The sequence below is a fragment of the Gymnoscopelus braueri genome, assembly GCF_963280865.1.
Source record: "Gymnoscopelus braueri genome assembly, chromosome: 7".
Lineage (NCBI taxonomy): Eukaryota > Metazoa > Chordata > Actinopteri > Myctophiformes > Myctophidae > Gymnoscopelus > Gymnoscopelus braueri.
The window spans coordinates 48,464,859-48,492,276 of record NC_137608.1 but is presented as its reverse complement, the minus strand read 5'-3'; the positions used below and the strand labels follow the sequence as shown (position 1 = coordinate 48,492,276).

The following is a 27,418-nucleotide window of genomic DNA, read 5'->3' as shown; positions in this document are numbered from 1 at the left end:
TTTGGCCACGGACCCCCATCTCAAAATATGTTGTTTCAGGGACCCCCCAGAAGCACAGATCGGGGTTAAAAATGTTCGCTTTAAAATGTGTATATGTATATATATATATATATATATATATATATATATATATATATATATATATATATATGTTCAAAGATTTGCAGATCTGTTCAAGATTTTTCAAAGAAATCTGAAAATGACACACAGATGCGGTCCCGGTCTAAAAGGCTTAATCTTTCTCCTTCCTCTTCGCTCCCGTCCAATTCTCGTGCCGTTTTCCAGCGTGCCGGGGAAGGAGTCCCTGGACTGCTACGAGCTCCAGCTGACCGTGAAGGACTACTGCTTCGGCCGGGCGGACCGCGTGGTCGGCACGGCCGTGGTGCAGCTCCGCGACGTGGCCGACCGCAAGAGCTGCGTGTGCTGGTGTCCGCTGGGGCCGCGCGTCTGCACCGACGAGACGGGCACCACGGTGCTCCGCATCCTGTCGCAGCGCCCCGCCGACGAGGTGGCCAAGGAGTTCTTCAAGCTCAAGTCGGAGACGCGCCCCGCCGAGGAGGGCAGATGAGAGGGGGGGACACGGGGCAGATACCGTCGAGCCGAGTTTTTTTGATCGTTGACCGTTTTGTGACGGTCCGGGCCGGAGACCTGTGTTGTTGCATGTCGTTCTCTCCCTCTCTGCAGTCATCTTCTCCTCTCTCTACACAAGTGGTCCTCAACCTTTTTTAATTACAAGGACCCCCGGTTTGATATCCGTTAGGCCACAGACCCCCCATTTGATACGTTCTCAGATTGTGACCCCAATCTAAACTTTATAATCCACACGTTTTGAGGTACAGACCTGTAACTCGTCAAGGACCCGACGTTGAGAACCACTGCGCTACACTTTAAATACAGTTTAGAAAAAATATATCTACATTTACAAAAAAAAGAAAAGAAAATAGTGATATTTAAATTGTGAGCTGTAAATCCTGATTGGAGGAGAATCAGGTTGGAAAGATTGTGTCGGAAGAAAAGGAAAGCGGGTTAATAGTGATGTTAACATAATAGTGATGTTTGACCTTTGACCTGCAGTTCCTCTGAGATGAAATGCAGAAATGCAGGCACATGCCGGTCAGAAATAACCAATGTTCTGACTAATCAGAGTGGATAGAGGGGATCATACAACATTCTTAAAAGTCTTAGGAGCCCCTCGAAAATGAGATGCTACATCTCAAGGGGTTATTCCTAATCAAGAATTTCAATCACCAAAAGTAGCTTGCATCCTTGGCAAAATTAGAATGTTACCAACACAGTATCTTGTCTCCGGTGTAGCCAAAATGTTGGATCATGCGGATTCAGGTACATTCAGAGTTTTCACCACATTGTTGGTGATTATTGGTGGCTGAACAGAAAATGCTTACGGCACAGCTGATGCAAATGTCAAGCACACTTTGAACGAGGAAAGACAAACTGACAGATGTAAAACTGTAGAGAAGGTTATTGTGGTTGTTTATTGTCTGAACACGACAATTGATGAGATGTTATTTAAAAACAAAGTTTTTAATAAGATTTTATTTTATTTTTTATACGTGACATGTTTATTTTGGAATATGTTATACAAATGTTTATTTCTTTTTTATATTTTTTAATTGAGTGAGTAAAGCTCCGAGTACTTTATGTTCAATCTTTGACATGGAATGGACATTTACATGAAATCATAATTTCCTCTAGAAATGTATAGTTTTCATGATTTAACTTTGCAGCCCTTTGAAACCTAGTAAAGATGAGCACGAGAGCATCTAGCACCAACACCTGAACAAAACACATGGATGGATGTATCCATTTTCAGTTTACCTACCCAGTCTATCCCCATCATTTATGTAGCCTTAAACATCATACACACATAATAGATGGGAGTGGGGAGGACATGGAACCAACAAGTTTTTCCAAGATTTTTAAAGACCCAAGTGTTTGCTGTGAAAAGGGAATCAAAATGGTTTGCACTTACAAAAAAAAAAAAGATAAGGAAAAGAAAAGGAAATGAAAATCTACTGTTTTCATAAGCAATGCATTATGGATACAGTAATTTGTAGCATCTTTTACTACTTTATAATGGTCTATTGAGCAAACGTCAAAAGATCTATTGTAAGAATCAAAAACGATGACCAGCTTACCTATAATGGAAGTCTGTGGTATTGGATGGCAGTCAAAAATAATTGACCTTTTATGAAATCATGGATTTACTGCGTTTCAACATGAAAATAACTTGGGGTTCTTCATAGCGGATACACGTGAAAAAGTGTAGTATTTAAGCTCATACTCTGATCAAACCTTTTTACGTGCATTTTTCCTTCCTGTGTGCTTGGCTGCTTGCCAATAATTGAAACTGTGACTGCAGTGAACATCGTTTACCTGTAGGTGTCAGCAGCGAACACCGGTTAACTGTATGTGTGCACTGAAGAATAGCCAAGAATGAGCTGGCTGTTATCAAGGGTAACATAGTTTTTAGATATTGACGAGGAACCATCACTGTACCATTTCATAGCACCTGAACAAAGCCTTCAGAACAGAGTTTCTCAAACGTTTTAATTGCAAGGACCCCTCCAGTTTGTTATGCATTATTAGGCCATGGACCCCTTAACAGACCTGTAAGGGGTCATTTGGTTACTATTCTATCAATCGTTTAGCTGAGGAACAACTGGAACCCCTTCACGGACCCCATGCAGACCCCACTTTGAGAACTCCCCAAAAACTATTTGATGCCATGCGACTTGCATGGCATCAAGTCTTGCTAAAATCTGTATCCGGTGCACAGTCAAATCAACAAGTGTCGATTTCACTCTTGAAAGTGGCGGTCCGTTTTTAGTTTGAACTTTCACAGTTAAATTAATATTCCTGACCCTTCAGTGTATAGTCGTCACTCATCAGCTATGCAAGTGCAGTTACACATTGATGCCAATAAGGATATCTTTCAAAACTACTACAATGGCAGTCAAAGTCGGTCAAACAATCATCCTCATCTGTTTTTTACGTCCGGAGACTCCTGTCCAGGACAGGCTTCAGATCTTAACCCATTTGATTCCAAATTGTTAATTTGCTCACTTTAGCTAGATAGGTGAATCTAAATTAACCTTGTGTTTTGTACCTGTCTCAGTACAATGGATTTAACCACTCAAGCCCTATATATTTTGTTGTGTGTACAAATGGCGAAAATAGCCCATCTACAAACAGTTTTGATTTGTTTGAAAATCTGTCCAAAATATGATGTGGCATCAAAGTATGACAGGAAATTAAGTTCTGCGCAATGTCCACGACGTTCAGTATATACAGTATGAAAAATAATAATTTGGTGTAACCGGCATCGAATTATGTAAGCGAGCATATGGTATCCTGTGACTATTGTGAAACCAGAAATGTACATTGCAGTTTGTTTACTAGGGATGTCTATAGCAGATGTGACATCGATTATGACATTGATTTTGGGTGGCCGTAGGTGAGTGGGTACAGAGGCCGCTGAAGTGTCCCAGAGAACGACACATGCCCTTTAACAGCCCCCCCCCCCATCATAACCATCTGAGCAGCCATCAGCTGGGTGATGCCTCAACTGATGACAAAGGTCTCCCCTTCCCTATTGTTTGTTTACCCTTTGCCGAAATCATGTTCGAGACATGCTGTCCCATCATATGACACCAATATGAAGAGACCTGATATGCACTCTGAATTGTTTATATGTGCCAAGGAACGCCAATGTTCCATGTGTATATGGTTCTTTACTGACAAGTGAACTCTTGCACTCTTGTTTCATCTTCTGTACGTTTGTAAAGAAAAAGAAAAAAGCCTACTGTACAACCAGAGCATGTATTTATTGTATAAAATCAAAGTAAACTAGACTTGTGCATTTTTTTAATGTATGTGAAATATGAAGAGGATTGATTTACCACTATTCTAATGTGAAATATGTTGAATATACTTATACATGATGATATTTCAATTTGGTTTATAAAGTATTTATGAATCATGTCTATGGAAGTACTTTTTTCACAGAACTTGTTACCAGACCATCCTTATAGAGCAGTGGTAACCAACCGGTCGATCATGATCGATACATCGATCTTCAAATCCGTCACAGTCGATCCCAACAATACAAACTTAGATTTGCTTATTGCGTTGCGTGGCCAAGCTCACAACGCACCGTGTCATGTTGTGAGCTTGTAGATATACGATTACATATATATGATTAAAGTGGTTAAATAGATTTTTATGATATTCATTAATTTTGTTGGGGACCCCTTAACCCCCTCAAGGACCCCACTTTGAGAACCAATGCTTTAGCCGACATACATGTATATCCATTCATAGGCGATAGCTGTGTATTCCTGCATATGTTCAATGGTGTCTTATACTATTGTTGTATGAACCAGACAGTTGTCTGTCTGTCAGCTACCAACCATCTAGCTAGCTACTTATCTACCTACCAACCACCAAACCCAGATAAACTGAACCTTAATTAGTAGATATCATATGTTTATCTTTATTATTGTTATGTTGAGTTAGTACGGTATTGCGGACCTGACCACAATTTGCTACTTTTACCAGTTTTTACCATGTCTGACCCTGACATACGTTTGCCAGTCACACAACATATACGCTATGTTGTTGTTGTTGTTGTTGTTGTTTTTAACACATTACCATGATTGTGCAAAGACCGACTTACTTAACACAGGTCTTATCCTGATACGATACGATACGATACGATAATACTTTATTGTCAGTTCACACTGAAATTTGTCTTGCGACCCAGCAGCCATGTATGCAACAATAAACAGTACACACATTTGACATGACACAAGAAAAACAAAACAAAATACATACATAAAGACATACAAAGACAAGAGCAATGTCCACCTCTCAGCCTACCCCTGGCCTACAACTCCTGATTAATCCTCAATGTCGTCTGATGGACAAAGGACCTCTTCAGTTTGACCTTATTGTATGTAGGAACACTATCTCCTTCCTGAAGGCAGCAACCTATATTCTCCATACAAAGCATGGCTAGTGTTTGAAGTGATATTCCTTGCCAACCTTATCATACTGTCATTATACGTAGATGTATAGAGCCTCTGAAGTGGTTGTCCAACAATCTTTGAACAAATGTTCAGTTGCTGCAGCAGTTGTGACTTTAAGGCTACAGACAGACATCCATACCAGGTGGTACTAGAGTACTACTGAAGAACACTCATAATAACAGAAGTGAAAAACAAAAGAAGAATCTGTCTACTAGCACCAAAAGATCTCAGACGGCGAAGGAAATAGACTCTTTGCTTTGTGTTCTTACCCACTGATTCAATCTGGTCTTTCCATGACAGAAGGTGGTCAATTACTACTCCTAGGTATGTATACGAACATACCTGGTTGATCTGTTCACTATGAATAGTAATGGGGGATCTGTGTATCTCTAGTGGGGCACCAAAAACAATCTCCTCTTTTTTGTGTTAATGATAAGAGTGTTGTTATCACTCCACTCCACCACCTTATTTACTCTGTGTTGGTGCAGTCCAGGATCACTGGAACTATCCAAAAGAGAAATCAAAACTGTATCGTCAGAGTACTTTAGAATGTATTGGTCTGGTTTGTCAGTGCGACATTCAGACAGACATTCCTCAGTACGACAGCTGTCAGTATAAAGGGTGAAAAGTACAGCTGAGCTTACACAACCCTGGGGAGCACCAACATTAGTAGTTAATGCTGCGGAGAGGGTTCTGTTCACTTTCACCCTCTGTACTCTGTTAGTAAGGAAGGAAGGAAGCATACCAGTGAATTAAGTATGGATTCAGTTCCAACTGTACCATCTTTGACACCAGAATATATTGTATATATGTATTGTAATAATATACTGTATTGTATTGAAAGCTGAAGAGAAGTCTAAGAACAGCACCCTTGCATGATTCTTATTAGACTTATCTAGGTGTTTTGTAATGAAGTGGACCATTGTGACAACTGCATCCTCTGTACTGCAACCTTTCTTATAAGCAAACTGACAGGGGTCGAATTTGTCTTTAGTTATACTTACAAGATGTTGCAACAGTATTCTTTCCAGTGATTCCATGATCACTGAAGTGAGAGCTATGGGTCTATAATCCTTATGTTCTTTTGGACATTGGATTTTGGGTAGTGGTTTTATGCCTTTAATCTGTACAGTCCAGGCATGCTTTTAGTTGTTCCTTGCTTTCATTTGTCCATGTCCTAACTACGTTCTTCTCCAGCTTTCCTCTCTTCAGTTTTGACTTATAAACTGGAGTCATGCACACAACATTATGATCAGAGGTCAATATAGGCGGCCCAACCGTGGCAACATATGCGTTTGGAATGTTCACATAACACTTGTCCAGAATGTTATTTTTCCTAGTCGCATCCTTAATATCCATGTGAAATGTCCAGTCATGGTGAACAACAGGACTCCACACCTCTTAAAGGGATAGTTCACCCAAAAAATGTATTAGTCACCCCATGGAGACTTGAATTCATAGATATGTTTACGTTTTTGTCTCATTCCTAAGACAATAATGTGATGACCAGCGGACCGGTAGGCACCGGTTCCGGTAGGAGACACAAAGGAGACTCTTTGTGTCTCCTACCGGAACCGCTTTTCAAATAATTGTAGTGGAGTAAAAGTACAATATTTGCCTCTGAGATGTAGTGGAGTAGAAGTAAAAGCATACTCAAGTAAAGTGCAATTTCCTCAAAATTGTACTTAAGTACAGTACAATTGTACTTAGTTACTGATTGAGGCGTCATTCTGCATTTTTGTGTAATATTAACATCCAAACAGCGGTTCTTTAATCCAGTAGTTCTCAAACCTTTTCATGTCAGGGACCCCCAAATTGATATGTATTTGGCCGCGGACCCCCACCTGAAAAGATTTTGTGCCAGGGACCCCCAGAAGAGAAGATTTCTGTTAAAAAATGCAATTTTCAAGATTATTGAAACGCTTTCAAGATTTTTCGAAAATGTCAAAAGAAATATCAGATGTACAAGTTTGAGTTGAATAGACAACAAATACATGTAAAATGTGTGTGATGCTACATTAACTACTTTAGCTGGGGACCCCCTGAAATCCCCCCAAGGACCCCTGGGGGTCCCCGGACCCCACTTTGAGAACCAATGCTCTAACAGACAGATTTAGCTCAGAGCTATTTTCCAATAGCCAACATAGGTTGAACTAATTGTGCTGGGGACCCCCTGGAACCCCCTCGAGGACCCCTGCGGGTCCTCAGAACCCACTTGGAGAACTACTGCTATACTGGACTCAGTAAAGAAATACATTCACAGTCAAAGTATGTCTTAATGCTTTGTACTTCATACACTGATAAAAGAGAAAAGATGTGACAATAATCCATTATTCTGATGAAAATGAATGTATGTATGAAAGAGAAATAGCTTTAACCCTTTCAGACCGGGAAAGAATCTGTCATTTTTTAGGTTTCTTTGGGCTATTCAAAAATAGCAGATCTACAAGCTCATAGCGCGGCACTCGGTGCCGCGCTATGAGCTTTTGAAAAATCGTGAAAATGTTAGCAAATATTTGAATATATATATTTTAAAGTCAACATTTGTAACTCAAATCTTTGCTTCTGGGGGATTCTACAAATGTATTTTAAATCCTAACAGTTTTTTGAAAAAAAAAAATATGTTGCTATAATCAGTGGTTCTCAAACTTTTCCATGTCAAGGACCCCCAAAATTATATGACCCCCATCTCAAAATATTTAGTTCCAGGGACCCCCAGAAGTTGTAACAGAGTTAAAAATGTGCGCTACAGAAAAAAAGATATTCAAAGATTTGCACACATTTTCACGATTTTTCAAAAATAGCAGATCTACAAGCTCATAGCGCGGCACTCGGTGCCGTGCTATGAGCTTGTAGATCTGCTATTTTTGAATAGCTCAAAGAAAGCTTGAAAGGTCACACAGCTGCGTTCCCGGTCTAAATGGATTAAATAAATGAGAAGTTAAACACGTCTCAATCAAGGCACACTGTGATATTAACAAACACATCGTTGCATATCTCCATATATCAACTTAACATTACATTTTTTTCCCCATACAATGAATGGCCTACTCTGTCACACTGCAGTGTAACACAAAAGTAAGCGACACATAACCGATCTACAAGCTGTTAGATGTGAAACGACACATAACCGATCTACAAGCTGTTAGATGTGAAACGACACGTAACCGATCTACAAGCTGTTAGATGTGAAACAACACATAACCGATATACAAGCTGTTAGATGTGAAACGACACATAACCGATCTACAAGCTGTTAGATGTGAAACAACACATAACCGATCTACAAGCTGTTAGATGTGAAACTCGTTAATTATGTGTCACTTGACTAATTGTTCAACATTTTGGTCATCTGCATCCACAACCACTGACACTCTCCTCAGTGGTGGAAAGTAATTAGGTACATTTACTTAAGTACTGTACTTAAGTACAATTTTGAGGTATTTGTACTTTACTTGAGTATTTCCAATTTCCAGTACTTTTACTTCTACTCCACTACACCTCAGAGGCAAATATTATACTTTTACTCCACTACAATTATTTGAAAACTTTAGTTACTAGTTACTTTTCAGATATAAATGATTATATTATAAAACATACATTAACCACTTTAGCCATATTTTATACATAGGCTATTTGAAAATAGCCGATCTACAAGCTCACAACGCGTCGCGATGCGACGCGTTGTGAGCTTGTAGATCTGCTATTTTCAAATATTTTTGTACTTATACTTTTGATACTTCAAGTACATTTTGATGCCAATACTTTTGTACTTTTACTCAAGTAAATTTTGAATTCTGGACTTTTACTTGTAACAGAGTATTTTTATATTGCAGTATTGGTACTTTTACTTAAGTAAAGAATTTGAGTATTTTTTCCACCACTGACTCTCCTGGATCGTCATTTCTTCTGGTTTTCTCCTGGATTTGGTATCAAACTCCCAAAATTAACCACAGGAAATGACATCTACTATGTTAAAACGTTTCTGGGGGAGGACCCACAGACCCCCCGGTTTGGGGGTGTGGTCACTGTATGCCATCATACAGAGATATTAACTTTTAAGTAATGACTGGTTATTATTATTACAGATGGGTCTTACATTGCTTCAGTCATCAAATCAATTTCTGTAGGCCTACTTTTTTAATGGATGAAATGGTACCCATTATTTTCCAATGCTAGTAAAGCAAAGCCTGATAAAAGTATCAAACTCACAAAATTCACCAAAACACAGGAAATTACATCTACTCTGTTAAAAGAATTCGGGGAAATCTCCTGGGGCCAGTTGCACCACCTCACACTAAGTTCAAGCACCGAGTGCACAGAGTGCCGCGCTATGAGCTTGTAGATCTGCTATTTTTGATAAAATCGTGAAAATGTGTGCAAATCTTTGAATATATATATTTCTTAAAATATATATATTTAAAGATTTGCACAAATTGTTGCATAAAACAAAAAAATAGCAGATCTACAAGCTCATAGCGCGGCACCGAGTGCCGCGCTATGAGCTTTTATATCTGTTATTTTTGAATGGCCAAAGAAATCTAAAATGACACAGATACTTTCCCGGCTAAATGGGTTAAATGGCTTTTTAAAAGCCATTTAAGCTATAACTAGGCTAAGTTTGAACTTAGTGTGAGGTGGTGCAACTGGCCCCTGGATTCTGACAGTCCAATGTTGGCAGCCCTGTCCCTGTCCACAACACATTTACAGTTTTATAAAAACACACACAGCCCTGTCCACAACACATTTACAGCTTTATAAAAACACACACAGCCCTGTCCACAACACATTTACAGTTTTATAAAAACACACACAGCCCTGTCCACAACACATTTACAGTTTTATAAAAACACACACAGCCCTGTCCACAACACATTTACAGCTTTATAAAAACACACACAGCCCTGTCCACAACACATTTACAGCTTTATAAAAACACACACAGCCCTGTCCACAACACATTTACAGCTTTATAAAAACACACACAGCCCTGTCCACAACACATTTACAGCTTTATAAAAACACACACAGCCCTGTCCACAACACATTTAGGCCTACAGCTTTATAAAAACACACACAGCCCTCTCCACAACACATTTACAGCTTTATAAAAACACACACAGACCTGTCCACAACACATTTACAGCTTTATAAAAACACACACAGCCCTCTCCACAACACATTTACAGCTTTATAAAAACACACACAGCGACAACAGGCTAAACGATGCAAGGTGTTTGTAGCTGCGTTTGCTTTTTAGATTAATGGGCATGTTGAGAAACACATGTGCAGTTTCAGCCGTTTATTTTTAACCTTTTAAGCAGTGTATTTGTGATAGACTGTCTTTTAAGCAGTGTATTTGTGATAGACTGTCTTTTAATCAGTTTATTAACTAAGTACTTATTTGTTGTTTACTTAACCTGCGATACATGAACACTCCTATCCGATGATACTGTTGTCAACATAGTTTATAACTAAAAGATGAGGTTTCTCCCTCTTTCTTTGTGAGTGATTTACCTTTGCAGTGGTGGAAAAAGTACTCACATGTTTTGCTTAAAGACGGGGTGCCGTGATTTTAAGTGATTCCCCCCCCCCTAAAACATAATCATCAGGTATTATGGTTATACTAGGAGGAAGACGTTTTTCAAAAAAGTGTACAGAAATTGTTAAAATTGTTTTTATGTGGACACGCCTCCAGTTCATTAAGTATACCTGGTTCTCACCTTAGCACCTCCTCCACCACCTTAGCACCACCCACCTGTCCTAGTCCCGCCTCCTCCTCATGCCCACACCTGTTGTGTTATGATAATGAGGGGGAGGGTATGTTTTTACTATGTCACTAAAGCGCTGTTTCTCTATTGGCACGTTTGACCCTCAAGGTTTCAGCCTCCAGGTAGAAACTCAAAATAGTCAGAGAAGACATAAAACACCATAAAAACACCACCAGGGGGCTTAATGAAGTTCTATCAACCTCATAGACACATGAAAAACAGAATAAGTGCAAAACCATGGCACCACCTCTTTAAGTAGTGGTACTGTTTGTAGTCTTTGTTGTTACCTTGCGGTAAAACTCCTTTCTGGTAGTTGAGTTGATGTAAATCCTATAGTTTTTCCTAAATGATAGATTTTTTTTTAGTTTTTAAAAAAAATAGTCATGCACATATTTTTCCAGTGCATACGGCAGGCCTTGTTGACGGATTTGGAAGAGATTTCAAAGCTCTGGTTCCAGCTGGCTGAATGGTTGGTTGAATGGTTGGTCCCCTGGTTGGTTGGTTGGTTGGTCCGCTGGTTGGTTGGTTCGTCCCCTGGTTGGTTGGTCCCCTGGTTGGTTGGTTGGCTGGTTGGTTCCCTGGTTGGGTTGAGTTGGTTGGTTGGTTGGCTGGCTGGTTCCCTGGTTAGTTGAGTTGGTTGGTTGGCTGGTTGGTTCCCTGGTTGGGTTGAGTTGGTTGGTTGGTTGGCTGGTTGGTTCCCTGGTTGGGTTGAGTTGGTTGGTTGGTTTGCTGGCTGGTTCTCTGGTTGGGTTGAGTTGGTTGGTTGGTTTGCTGGCTGGTTCTCTGGTTGGGTTGAATTGGCTGGCTGGTTGGCTGGCTGGTTCCCTGGTTGGGTTGAATTGGCTGGCTGGTTGATTGGCTGGTTCTCTGGTTAGTTGAGTTGGTTGGTTGGTTGGCTGGCTGGTTCCCTTGTTCCACTTGTCACTTTAGAATTAAAAAAATGAGCAGATAGTCTGTCTACAGACATAACACTATATTCAACCTGTAAATAAGTCAAGAAGCAAAAGACGCTGGTATGGAACTCCTGGTTTACTAGGATGGGGTTCAATTCCCTGCGGTGTCTGCTGATTGCAGGTTCCTGTAGTCTGTTACGTTCCTTATGAAACTACCCTATCAAACTGCCAGAACAAACTACCATAATAGACTACCGTATCAAACTACCATAACAAACTACCATCAGGTACTACCAGGAACAGCGTACCTGACGTTCCTGGAATTAGTCATGCCCCGAGTATTGTAGTTTTTTTTCAGTTCCAGGAATTAGTCATGCCCCGAGTATTAATGTTTTTTTTCCAATTCCAGGAATTAGTCATGCCCCGAGTATTATAGTTTTTTTTTCAGTTCCGGGAATTAGTCATGCCCCGAGTAATGTTTGTTTTTCAGTTCCAGGAATTAGTCATACCCCGAGTATTATAGTTTTTCAGTTCCAGGAATTAGTCATGCCCCGAGTATTAGTTTTTTTTCCAGTTCCAGGAATTAGTCATGCCCCGAGTAATGTTTGTTTTTCAGTTCCAGGAATTAGTCATACCCCGAGTATTATAGTTTTTCAGTTCCAGGAATTAGTCATGCCCCGAGTATTATAGTTTTTCAGTTCCAGGAATTAGTCATAACCCGAGTATTATAGTTGTTTCCTGTTCCAGGAATTAGTCATGTCCAGAGTATGTAATGGTTTTTTGAAACCATTACATACTCTGGGCATGACTAATTCCTGGAACTGAAAAAAGTTCCAGGAATTAGTCATGCCCTGAGTATTATAGTTTTTTTTCCTGTTCCAGGAATTAGTCATGTCCAGAGTATGTAATGGTTTTTTTAAACCATTACATACTCTGGGCCTGACTAATTCCTGGAACTGAAAAAAAGTTCCAGGAATTAGTCATGCCCCGAGTATTAGTATTTTTTCCTGTTCCAGGAATTAGTCATGTCCAGAGTATGTAATGGTTTTTTTAAACCATTACATACTCTGGGCATGACTACTTCCTGGACCTGAAAAAAGGTTCCAGGAATTAGTCATACCCCGAGTATTATAGTTTTTCAGTTCCAGGAATTAGTCATAACCCGAGTATTATAGTTGTTTCCTGTTCCAGGAATTAGTCATGTCCAGAGTATGTAATGGTTTTTTGAAACCATTACATACTCTGGGCATGACTAATTCCTGGAACTGAAAAAAGTTCCAGGAATTAGTCATGCCCTGAGTATTATAGTTTTTTATCTGTTCCAGGAATTAGTCATGTCCAGAGTATGTAATGTTTTTTTGAAACCATTACATACTCTGGGCCTGACTAATTCCTGGAACTGAAAAAAAGTTCCAGGAATTAGTCATGCCCCGAGTATTAGTATTTTTTCCTGTTCCAGGAATTAGTCATGTCCAGAGTATGTAATGGTTTTTTTAAACCATTACATACTCTGGGCATGACTACTTCCTGGACCTGAAAAAAGGTTCCAGGAATTAGTCATGCCCCGAGTATTATAGTTTTTTCCTGTTCCAGGAATTAGTCATGTCCAGAGTATGTAATGGTGTTTTGAAACCATTACATACTCTGGGCATGACTACTTCCTGGAACTGAAAAAAATTAATACTCGGGATATGACTAATTCCTGGAACTGAAAAAAAAACTAATACTCAGGGCATGACTTATTCCTGGAACTGAATTAAATATATAATACTCGGGGCATGACTACTTCCTGGAATTGAAAAAATAATTAATACTCGGGGCATGACTACTTCCTGGAATTGAAAAAAATAATTAATACTCGGGGCATGACTACTTCCTGGAACTGAATTAAATATACAATACTCGGGGCATGACTACTTCCTGGAATTGAAAAAATAATTAATACTCAGGGCATGACTAATTCCTGAAACTATAATACTCGGGGCATGACTAATCCCTGGATTTGAAAAAACAATAATGCTCTGTACTGACTAAGTAGTGGTTTAGTCAGTACCATAGCATTTATACATCAATATAAATACACTTTTAACCTTTAAATTAAACTACACTTACATTATAAATACACTTTTAACCTGCAATCAGCAGACACCGCAAGGAATTGAACCCCATCCCAGTAAACCAGGAGTTCCATACCAGCGTCTTTTGCTTCACTTATTTACAGGTTGAAGATAAAGTGTAAAAAGACTATCTGCACATCTCTAAAGTGACAAGTTAAAGACTTTTAACATCATTTTAATACCTTTAAAAAAATCGGCTATTTTCAAAAAACTCAAAGAAAATGTGACAAATGTGGAATGTTTTGGAAGTATTTTAAATATACAAGGGGGAGAAAATAAGGGAAATAAAATGAACAGTCCTTTTAGGGTTAACCCCTCAGTCTTTAATGTTTCCTTTTGAGGGACTACAATGAAGTCGAGGGAGGGGCTGGGGGAGCTCAACAGCCAATGAGGATGGAGGGAAACACATGTTGCGTGAGTGTAAATGTTGTAGATCTTCACGAAAAATAGCAGATCTACAAGCTCACAACGTTACGAGCTTGTAGCCTTGTAGATCTGCTATTTTTGATGAATGTTCCCCCCAGAATAGTGATGCAGGGGTTCAAATGGTTAAAAAGTTAAGTATAAAGTTATTTTCTTTTTTTCTTTTAAGTTTTTATCCCACGATTTTGTAACCCCATTTTTTGCACCCAGTGCCAATTGTCTATGTAATACTGGGCGCTACACTCCCTCTACCAACCTAAGGAGGCCAGGGCCGAGCTCATGCCTCCTTCAATGCATGAGAGCCAATTGACCTTCATATCACCTGACAGGGGAGAGTTTCCCCGGTAGGACATAGCGCGTAGAAGGAACACGTTATTCCAACCAGTTCCTTTCCCCTCCATCAGGAGCCCCGGCTGGCCAGGGGGAGGCGGTATAGAGACCAGGATTACTACATGATTTTTGTGAGGGTACCTACCCTAGGAGACACGGGGAGAACATGCAAACTCCACACAGAAAGGCCCTTTCGCCAACCCCACCTAGGGTATGGGCACTGATGATGCGGAGGAGAGGACACGCCCCCAGCACGCCCGGCGGGAATCGAACCCAGGACCTTCTAGCTGTGAGGCGACAGCGCTACCGACTGCACCAAAGACACCGTGCCCCCATATAAAGTTATTTTCAACTTGTCCTATAATGGAGACGACTATTCTCTAGTCTCTCTGTTTGTCCTTGTGACAGACAGACATCACTCAACATACATTTAAGGAGTAGTTCACCCAAAAAAAATACTTATTTTCTATCAATTGCACACCCCATGAAGCCTTGAATTCCTAAGCTAATAATTTGATTCCTGTCTCCTACCGGCTAATGTATCCGGTAGAAGACCCAAAGGAGACTCTTTGTGTCTCCAACCGGAAATACACAGTCATCAAATTATTGGCTTAGGAATGCCACAAAAACAAAAACAAATCCATGAATTCAAGGCTTCATGGGGTGTGCAATTGATAGAAAATAAGTATTTTTTTGGGTGAACTCCTCCTTTAACACATCCACCGCCAGAGGTTAATCTCATAATAATGTACTCACCTGCCAAGGTGTTTTTGTTGTTTTTTTGTTTTTTTCATGTCGCCATAGATCTTGTTAAAATCCTTAAGATTGAGCCGTGAACGGTCTGTTTACGTCCGCGAGATCTCCCTGTATCTCCCAGTGAAGACCGCATGTCAAACGGACTTCCATGACTGTAGTTAGAGCGGATTACGTTAAACAGTGAAATGCGAGGAGAAAAAACTACAGGAAGAGAATTGAGTTTCAGTTTCGTCTGTAGAATGGGAGCGGGCGTGATCGTCGAAACCGGATCCCAAATAATTCTATTTCCTGTCATCAAACCGGAAACGGAAGTGGATCAAAAAAATTCCGAAAGTGCACCCGGACCGCGCATGCGCGAAAAGACCGCAGCCCGTAGGACTACGGGCTCGGCGCTTAACCGTTGGATTTAACGGCCCGTAGAACTACGGGCCCGGCGGTAAAGGTGTTAAGGACAGACTGGAGCTGCTTGATTCGACTGCAGAGAAACGGATTGACACCAATATTTTTGGGTTAAAAAAAAAAAAATGTTAAGGTTAAAGCACTATATTTTGATAGTAATAATCATTGCCATAGAGTGTTTGTTCAGTAACAGGAGTCTCCCCACCATGTAGTGATCATGGCAACAACCCCCCTCCTATCAGCTGGCAAAAAGTACTCAAATGTTTTACTTAAGTAAAAGTATCAATACTCAAAACTTTTCAGGCAATGATTTACCTAAAAAGTTTGTATTAAAGTTAAGTATTCAGAACTTGAACTTTTTTTGTTAATTGTACTTCTATATATAGATTACCAAACTCAAAAGTCAGATGTATTCAGAACTGGAACTTTTTAGGTACTTCTATAAATCGATAACCGTGATTTATTATTGTCTACTCAAATAATAGTTAGTACTACATGTACTTTTTATTCATGATTAAATATATTTATTATATCAACTCAAATATGTATTTGTGCTAAATGGCTACACTGAGCTTGATCGCCACACCCCAAATTAGCGATCTTTACGACTTCAGCATTATTATTGCACAAATTTAATGACCATAAGTCTAGCTTCACATTTGCACTTTTTATAGAATTGTCATATCAGAAGACAGACCCTTGCAGCATAGAGAATAGTTATACCCTTCCAGACAAGAGTCATATCCCGGCGGACACAGTCGTCTTCAAGGCAAGAGTCAAAGTCAGAATGCAACATATACCTTATAGACGCCGGTAGGGAGGGGCAACTATTATTCGCTTATGGATTCCAAGGACTTGGAATCAACACTATTAATGTTAGAACAGAATCCTAACAACACACTTCCCTAAAGGCAAGGCTCCTTTTGGTCAGAGGAGGCATCTCTGCTTTCAGAGCTCGCTCTATTCGGGACGGACATAGGGTCCTTCAAGACATAAGAGCTCTGACTGGAAGGGTATGACTATTCTTTACACTGCGAAGCTCGGTCTTCTGATATGACATTCTATAAAAAGTACACATGTGAAGCTAGAATTATGGGTATTGAATTCATTGTTATATGGGTATTGAATTCCCATTATATGGGAGCGCCAATGGAGGGGGAAGGCTGCTTCCGTACACGCTCCTCAGCGTCGCAACGTTTTTCCTTCTTTTTAGTATTTTTAAGCCTTTTATTTTTTTCCTACACCGTCGGGTGTCTAAGGAGTTATGACAGACAAGCACTTATGGACATCAGCACAGCGATCACACACAGAATTCCGGACTTTTTCGCGGATAACCCTCCACCGGCTGGGTGGTGGGAGATCTTCCCTTTGTCTTGTGGGAGATCTTCCCTTTGTCTCGGCGGGGACACAGCATGGAAACTGCGAAAGAGGCGAGCGTGTCCTGGCCGTCGGAGGACAAGAGCGGGCCTTCGAATATGTTCAAAAATAGCAGATGTCCAAGCTCGCAGCGCGGCACGAAGTGACACGCTGTGAGCTTGTAGATCTGCTATTTTTGAATAGCAAACATATAAATGGATAAAGTGGTTAAAATGTTTATGATGCTACATTAACTACTTTAGCTGGAGACCCCCTGAAATCCCCCCAAGGACCCCTGGGGGTCCCCGGACCCCACTTTGAGACAGGCTAAGAGCTGCAGGGTGTTTGTAGCTGCGCTAGCATTGGGAACCGTATCCATCACACTGTCAGAGCTGGTGTGTGGACTTCACGTCTGATAAACCATTACAATACCAGTGGTCCTCAAACTTTTACATTTCAAAGACCACCATTTGGTTCCATTTGTACACTAAAGAGTTACAGACCTGTAATGGTCCATTTGGTCATCAACAATTATAATGATAATGAAGGATCCCAACCCTACACAATGAACATAAAGAATAAACCGGGTAAATACAATGAATATAAAAATAAAACAAACCTAAAACATAAACCATGTAAGGGTAAATACAACACAATGAACATAAAGAATAAACCAGGTAAATACAACACAATGAATATAAAAATAAAACGTAAACCTAAAACATAAACCATGTAAGGGTAAATACAACACAATGAACATAAAGAATAAACCAGGTAAATACAACACAATGAATATAAAAATAAAACAAACATAAACCATGTAAGGGTAAATACAACACAATGAACATAAAGAATAAACCAGGTAAATACAACACAATGAATATAAAAATAAAACGTAAACCTAAAACATAAACCATGTAAGGGTAAATACAACACAATGAACATAAAGAATAAACCAGGTAAATACAACACAATGAATATAAAAATAAAACAAACCATGAAAGGGTAAATACAACGCTATGAACAAAGAATAAAACAAACCATGAAAGGGTAAATACAACACTATGAACAAAGAATAAAACAAACCATGTAAGGGTAAATACAACACTATGAACATAAAGAATAAAACAAACCATGAAAGGGTAAATACAACACTATGAACAAAGAATAAAACAAACCATGTAAGGGTAAATACAACACAATGAGCATAAAGAATAAAACAAACCATATAAAGGGTAAATACAACACTATGAACATAAATGAAACAGACCATATGAAGGGTAAATAAATGAAACAGACCATATGAAGGGTAAATACAACACTACGAGTAGGGCACTGCAGGGAATTGAACCCCATCCCGGTAAACCAGGAGAACCACACCAGAGCCTTTGTTTTTGTTTTGTTGTCATTTACAATCACATGGTACCATTCACACATTTACAATTCAACAGTTAAGTAATTTCACAATTTACAATGTAGATATTCATCTATAATCTTTATCCAGAGTGGCTTACAATAAACAAAGTAAACACATACATAGAATGCAGAGACAGTGTAGTGTCTCAGTAAACTAGGATCACAGGTAAACCAAGAAGATAGCATCAGTCTAAACAGTATAATAAATTAATAAACAGTATAATAAATTAATAATCTGTACATAGAAACTATAGGTCAACTAACCAGGTCAACAAATGAACCCAGCTTCTGAGGTCTTTTTTACTTTACTGGAGTATTTCCAATTTGCAGTACTTTTACTTCTACTCCACCATATCTCAGAGGAAAATATTGTACTTTTACTCCACTACGATTATTTGAAACATTTAGTTACTTTGTAGATTTTGATTACGACAAAATACACACACAAACAACCCTATTTAAACTTAGATCTACAAGCTCAAAATGCGTCTAAGTGCTAAAGGCTGAGGTGGTGTCTGAAGAGGAGAGTCTTCACATTACAACAATGATGAGTTACGCTGTTGGTCACATAGAATTCCTGAAGCAGCACAGCTGTACAGTTACAGATAGAGATTAGATACGGTAATGTTTAGCGATATAGCGATATACCTTTTATAATAAAAAAAAGAATACAATAAACAAACAATAAATACAAAAAAAACCAACATTAAAATACAGTAAATGGAAGTTAAAACATACATTACAACTGATTTTTTTGTGCATATTACATAATTTCCAATTATATTATCCATCAAAGACTAATGCTATTATGTCATTTTGACAGACCTATGAAGTCATGACGACCAAGAAGAAAACAGGAAAACAATAGCACAAAATACATGTCAATAATTAACAGTACAACAATAAAAGGAGAAAAACTAAAACAAAATACAGATAATAGATACAATAAACTAACAGATATTCAAATTAATATTTGTACAAAAAAAAACTCTTGCTGACCTCCATCTATCCCGTCACAGTTCATCCATTTACCAATTTAGTTTATCCACTTAAGGCTGCCATGTTAAAGGACAAGTCTGGACTAGAATAACAGCCTTTTTTTCCTACTTATATTGATCCCAAATGACTGGCCATGGAAAATAGACCATAAATAGGTAGCCATGTTTTCACTCCACAAAAACCTTAAGGAAAACTCCTTCACAGAGACTAAGAAAATATATTTGCATTTTATTTGTTCATGCTCATAAAGTGCTCGAAGTGCTAAAAGTGAAAAGTGCAGCAGCAAACGTTTGGGTCAACGGACCATCGTCAGTGCCTCGCCTACTGACCGCCGTGAATAATCAAGCTTTACCCGCAAATGACAACACATAAATCCACATCACATACAGGGCCTATGGTCATATGTGATGTGGACTGACGTGATGAAGACTTACCTGCAAATGACTTAAGTGACGTGAAATGATAAGACGAGACGCAAATCAAATTATGCGAAATGATACGAGACATAAGTCCACATCACATACTACACTACACTACACTACACACACACACACTATGGTCATATGTGATGTGGACTGACGTGATAAAGCTTTAACCGCAAATGATTAGATCTGATGATATAGCACTGACGATGGTCCTATGACCTAAATGTTTGCTGCGGCACTTTTCACTTTGAGCACTTGGAGCACTTTAAGAACATAAAACAAAAATATCTTTTCTTGGTCTCCGTCTAAGGAGTTTGTGGAGGGTCTTTTTTTCTGCCAGTTTTGTTTTGTTTTTGAGACCAGCTACAGTCAATAAATATTCCTCTTTCCTTTTAGTTTCTTACAATTAAAGAAAATAACATTTACAGAAATAAAAAGTTTATTTTTCAAAGGAACCTCATACAATTAAGGCATTAAATACATTTGAAAATGACATCGGTTTGTTCTGCATGGAGCAGATATGACATATTGGAATATTGTTGATGTCCAAAAAACAGTATAAAATGTGAAAATAGCCGATCTACAAGATCAATGTCACGAAAATAATCAAAAACATTCAAAAGAATGTAATTTAAGAAAATGCAAAATAAGAAATTCCAAAAAGAAAAAAAACTATGAAAATCTACAAGAGTGAAGATCTACAAGCTCAAACGATTTTCATAAAATAAAAAGAAAGAAAAGCAATTCCATAAAGTAGGGGAAACATTTGTTTAACATACAACTTGCATTTAGTTGAAATGTAAACCAGTGGTTCTCCACCTAAATAATTGGCAAAAACATTAAGATTTAATATAAAAAGTTATACCAAATATATAACTTAGTATACTAAGTTAGTTCCAATGGATTGATTGGTCTTTAAAGCATGCTCTGAAAAGGCCCACCCATCTGTCCACTTAACACGGCTGCCATGTTAAGTGGTCAGATCCAGAATAAGGCTGAGAACCACTGATTTACACATTTCAAAGATCTACAACTACGGCAGATGAAAACATAACCCTATCGATTAACACTCTGTACATGAGCAACATGTAAAACATAACCCTATGGATTAACACTCTGTACATGAGCAACATTTAATTAACTTTCACAATTAAGATCATTTTTAGAGGAACTATATTTTATTCAACACTTTTTTAAAGCTCGGCGGACATTGTTTTAATAAAAACCTGATAATGCTTTTAAATCGGTTAAACGACATAGATCATATTTTTCATCAAAAAACAAAAATGTCCACAGAACTCACAATTGTGAAATAAAATCTTGACTCCTCCGAACATTAAAAGAAAAAATGTAATAATTTAGACCATAAATGGGTAGCCATGTTAACATCTTTATACAAAAGAAAAAACGGACGAAAAGACTCACTCCACAAAAACCTTAAGAAAAACACCTTAGACAGAGACTAAGAAAATATATTAGTGTTATATTTTGTCATGCTCATAAAGTGCTCCAAGTGCTAAAAGTGAAAAGTGCAGCAGCAAACGTTTGGGTCAAAGGACCATCGTCAGTGCCTCGCCTACTGACCGCCGTGAATAATCAAGCTTTACCCGCAAACACATTAATCCACATCACATACAGGGCCTATGGTCATATGTGATGTGGACTGACGTGATGAAGACTTACCTGCAAATGACTTAAGTGACGTGAAATGATAAGACGAGACGCAAATCAAATTATGCGAAATGATACGAGACATAAGTCCACATCACATACTACACTACACTACACACACACTATGGTCATAATGTGATGTGGACCGACGTGATAAAGCTTTAACCGCAAATGATTAGATCTGATGATATAGCACTGACGATGGTTCTATGACCTAAATGTTTGCTGCGGCACTTTTCACTTTGAGCACTTGGAGCACTTTATGAACATGAAACGAATAAAATAAAAATAGATTTTCTTGGTCTCTGTCTAAGAAGTTTGTGGAGGGAGTCTTTTTTTCTGCCAGTTTGGCTTTGTTTTTGAGACCAGCTACAGTCAGTAAATATTCCTCTTTTTCCTTTTAGTTTCCTACAATTAAAAAAATATATATATATATTTACAGAAATAAAACATTTTCATTTTTCAAAGGAACCTCATACATTTAAGGCAAGTTATGGGTCAGGACTCAATAGTGGGTCGTGGACACATTTTCTTGGGTCATGAGTAAATAAACCCCCCCCCCCAAACTTAATTAAGTATTCAATCAAAGCTTCCAGCAGGTGATTGGCCCGTGGATTACATTTCATTGAACATTGTAATGTATTAAATACATTTGAAAATGACATTGGTTTGTTCTTCATGGAGCAGATATGACATATTGGAATATTGTTGATGTCCAAAAAAACATTATAAAAGTGAAAATAAACGATCCACAAAATCAATGTCACGAAAATAAAACATTCAAAAGAATGTAATTTAAGAAAATGCTAAATAAGAAATTCCATGTTAAGTGGTCAGATCCAGAATAAGGCTGAGAACCACTGATTTACACATTTCAAAGATCTACAACTACGGCAGATGAAAACATAACCCTATCGATTAACACTCTGTACATGAGCAACATGTAAAACATAACCCTATGGATTAACACTCTGTACATGAGCAACATTTAATTAACTTTCACAATTAAGATCATTTTTAGAGGAACTATATTTTATTCAACACTTTTTTAAAGCTCGGCGGACATTGTTTTAATAAAAACCTGATAATGCTTTTAAATCGGTTAAACGACATAGATCATATTTTTCATCAAAAAACAAAAATGTCCACAGAACTCACAATTGTGAAATAAAATCTTGACTCCTCCGAACATTAAAAGAAAAAATGTAATAATTTAGACCATAAATGGGTAGCCATGTTAACATCTTTATACAAAAGAAAAAACGGACGAAAAGACTCACTCCACAAAAACCTTAAGAAAAACACCTTAGACAGAGACTAAGAAAATATATTAGTGTTATATTTTGTCATGCTCATAAAGTGCTCCAAGTGCTAAAAGTGAAAAGTGCAGCAGCAAACGTTTGGGTCAAAGGACCATCGTCAGTGCCTCGCCTACTGACCGCCGTGAATAATCAAGCTTTACCCGCAAACACATTAATCCACATCACATACAGGGCCTATGGTCATATGTGATGTGGACTGACGTGATGAAGACTTACCTGCAAATGACTTAAGTGACATGAAATGATAAGACGAGACGCAAATCAAATTATGCGAAATGATACGAGACATAAGTCCACATCACATACTACACTACACTACACTACACACACACTATGGTCATAATGTGATGTGGACCGACGTGATAAAGCTTTAACCGCAAATGATTAGATCTGATGATATAGCACTGACGATGGTTCTATGACCTAAATGTTTGCTGCGGCACTTTTCACTTTGAGCACTTGGAGCACTTTATGAACATGAAACAAATAAAATAAAAATAGATTTTCTTGGTCTCTGTCTAAGAAGTTTGTGGAGGGAGTCTTTTTTTCTGCCAGTTTGGCTTTGTTTTTGAGACCAGCTACAGTCAGTAAATATTAAAAGTACATATAAGAAGCAAGCAAAAATAGAACATGTGCTATTTCGTGAAAACAACAAATCTAAGCAATAAATTAGAAACAAAAAAGAAGGTTGTGAAAATAGATTTACATGCTCGTTGTGAGCTTGCAAATCTATTATTTTCACTAGTTTGGGTCCTGAGCTAAAAGGTTGCCTGGTAGCTGTTAAATATAGAGCTTACACATTTTGAATGACATCAGTCATGACTAATGTTTAGAATGCAAACACAGTAATGACTGTAATGTTTAGAATGCAACACAGTTATGACACATGTTTAGAATGCAATCACAGTTATGACACATGTTTAGAATGCAATCACACAGTTATGACTAATATTTAGAATGCAATCACACAGTTATGACTAATGTTTAGAATGCAATCACAGTTATGACTAATGTTTAGAACGCAATCACAGTTATGACTAATGCTCATTTTATTTTCCAGAAGTAATACAGTCTACAGTGACTGAACTGCCTCTTACACAGTGTCACAGTGGCTGCTAGCTGATTCCTATGAGTTCAATTCAAAGTTTACAATTTAAATGGTGCATTTATCTATAGTACCTTTAACCAAAGCACTTTGTAATGTGCATTACATTCACCAACCTACTCACCAGGGGGAGAGATAGAGAGATGAGGGATAGAGAGACAGAGAGAGAGAGATAGAGACTCGTATAATTTACATCATTTGTGGACGATTGACATAAATTATACGAGGCGTATATGACGCAATGGCAGCAGCCTTCTTTGCTTCATGTTCTCTGCATCAGTCCAGCATCAGTCCATTTTCTTCATTATTCTCCTGCCAAATGACGAGCATTGTACGCAAACAACGTGAAACGAAGTCCACATCACATACTGGTCATATGTATCGTTTATATTATATTATTATTATTATGTGATGTGGATTGACGTGATGAAGCTTTACTCGCAAATGACGGCACAAATAACGAGTAACTATACGTGATGCACATGCCGACATCCGTCACACACCTTCACATCACATACTGGTCATATGTGATGTGGATTGGCGTGATTAAGCTTTAACGCAAATGACGCAACGCAAAATCAATTGTGCCAATATTTGTCAGCAATACAGCAACAGCATGAATGACATTAGCACACAACATACAACACTATGAATGACATTAGTAAACAACATACAACACTATGAATAACATTAATACACAACATACAACACAAGCAACAGGAATAACCAAAGTCATTAAATGCATATGATATGAATGATGGCCCTACATCTCTTCCTGTTCTGACCTACTGTAAACAACGGCGTGTACCTCGCCTAAAAGAAAAAATTGACGATCGATGTGAATGACGAGCTATCCGCAAATGTCGTGAAATAATAACAAAATCACATAAATCCACATCACATACGACCAGTAATGTGATGTGGCCTGACGTGATGAAGCTTTACTCGCAAATAACCTGAAACGGTACAACGCGAATCAAATTACATGAAACGACACGAGACACGACGTAAAGGACGACATGCATCACATACCTCCACATATGTTCATATGTGACGTGGACTAACGTGATGAAGTTTTACCCGCATATGTTGTGAAATGACACAACACATACATCACATCAATCCACATCACATACGGCCCCTGTACGGTCATATGTGATGTGGGCTGACGTGATGAAGACTTACCTGCATATGACGGAAGCGACGTGAAATCATAAGACATGACGCAAATCAAATGTAATGAAGGTTTAACCGCATGTGTTGTGAAATGACAACACATACATCACATCAATCCACATCACATACTACACTACACTACACCATGGACTTATGTGATATGGGCTGACGTGATGAAGACTTACCTGCACGGATGTGACGTGAAATCCTGAGACGCGACGCAAATCAAATTACTTAATGCAAATGACGCGAAATGCTACGAGACAAATCACACAAACGCTGGCCGTGACCCAATAATAAAAAACACTGGTCCAGTCTCTTCTTACTTATTCTTCACGAATGACGGGCATTGAACGCAAACGACAGAAACCGCTGGCCCGCCACCCGTTAAATGACGCAACGCAAGCGGTGCTACGCGAACAACGCTGATAGTGCAAATTTTCCGGTTAAAGCTAAAAAAAAATTAGTTAATACTATGACAGGGCAAAAAAGCTATATTTTTTACTTCAAAAATAGATAAAGCACAAATAGGTTTAACTATGTGAGTTTGCTATGTGACCAAGAGCCACATATACTATACCCTGTCACTATATTATACAACCTAGTATACATATACTGTACCCTGTCACTATATTATACAGCTTAGCGTAGGCCTACATATACTGTACCCTGTCATTACATAAACAGCCTGGTATACGTATACTGTCAGTACTACAAATGGAACCAAATGGACCAGTGACGGGTCCATTTGGTTCCATTTGTACACACAAAAAACACTAGTGAAGAACTAGTGCAATAGACAGGCAAGAAGAAATAAATAAGAAATATTCTGAGTACTCAAAGACACACTAGAAAACAAAAAAGTTATAACTTTATTCAAGCAAATAATGAAGAGAAAAGAGGGGAAGTTAAAGTATGGAGGTCAGGCAGAAACCTTGTATGTCCAAAATTGTTACTTTTTAAAATGGACACATAAAAGAACTGTGTTCCAATGGATCCAATGTAATTATCATGATCTTTGCGTTGTGAGCTTGTAGATCGGCTGTTTGTACTGCTTTAGTGTGTGACACTGTAGTATGACCAAGTAAAGAAATGTATTTACGACAAAAAAAAATAAAATAATAATATATATATATATATATATATATATGGAATACAAGGTTTCTGCCCGACAACCAATGATAGACCGTGTCACTACTATCACTTACCTTGAACAGCAGCCACGACTCAGACAACAGCAAATGAAATAAAAAAACACTAAGAAAGATGCAAATGACACAACAAACATCATTTGCTTTCTCTTTTAGTTTGCACAGACCTACAGCATAGATGACTGTAAACACAGTGTTAATGGGGCTACATGCTACCATAATGATACCAGACATAAATCACATAGCTCCACATCACATACATTTGTACACACAAACCACTAGTGAAGAACTAGTGCAATAGACAGGCAAGAAGAAAGAAATAAGAAAGTGTTTTTCTAATACAAGAAATCGATCAAATAACTCGGACACAAAAGTAAATAAAAACAAATAATTGTGTTATTGCTTTATTAAAGCAAAGAATAGAGAAAAAGAGGAGAAGTTACGACCACATATGGTCGTATGTGATGTGGACCGATGTGACCAAAGCTTTGGGTGCAAATTACGTGAAACAATAAATAAAATCACATAAATCCACATCACAGAAAGGCACATGGTCCTATGTGATGTGGACCGACGTGATGAAGCTTTACCCACAAATGACGCGATGCAAATGACGTGACACGATAGACGACGCAAATGACCACATATATGGTATGGTAGCATGTAGCATGTAGCCCCCTTAACAAGCAGCAGCTGCAATCAAAAGGTTCCTACCTTCCTGCCATCTTCACTGCACACAGCAAGCAGCAACAGCAGCATAGAGATCCTACCTTACGGACGTCTTCTTCTTGTCATCTTCATGTTCTGTAAAGACACAAAAACAGAAGAAAAACAAAAACGTTGAGTTGAGCAGGTCTACAGGGTGACATTTTGGAAGCCATGATGGTCTGTAGAGCCATAAGCTGGTCACTGACAGGGCTGTGTCACCATTATGGCATTTTACTTGATTAATTGTCACAAATAATTGCGATCAACGACGTAATTGTGGCATTGAACATAAAAAAAATTGCTGGCTTTTAAGCTTCGTAAACAGGGCAGATATGACAAATAGAAATAACTT

At 38.4% G+C, this 27,418-nt stretch overlaps 1 protein-coding gene across 1 annotated transcript in view; it reads left to right on the top strand.

Annotated features, from left to right (window-relative positions):
* LOC308087947 (protein unc-13 homolog B-like) overlaps positions 1–4,002 on the top strand; it is a gene marked incomplete at its 5' end in the record, with an annotated part of 68,206 nt that extends 64,204 nt beyond the window's left edge. The window contains one exon of the mRNA XM_080432202.1: positions 286–4,002. Coding sequence (XP_080288328.1) covers positions 286–568 — 283 coding nt within the window. The 3' untranslated portion in view covers positions 569–4,002. The remainder of the gene's footprint in view (positions 1–285) is intronic.
* Between the last annotated feature and the right edge of the window lie 23,416 nt (positions 4,003–27,418).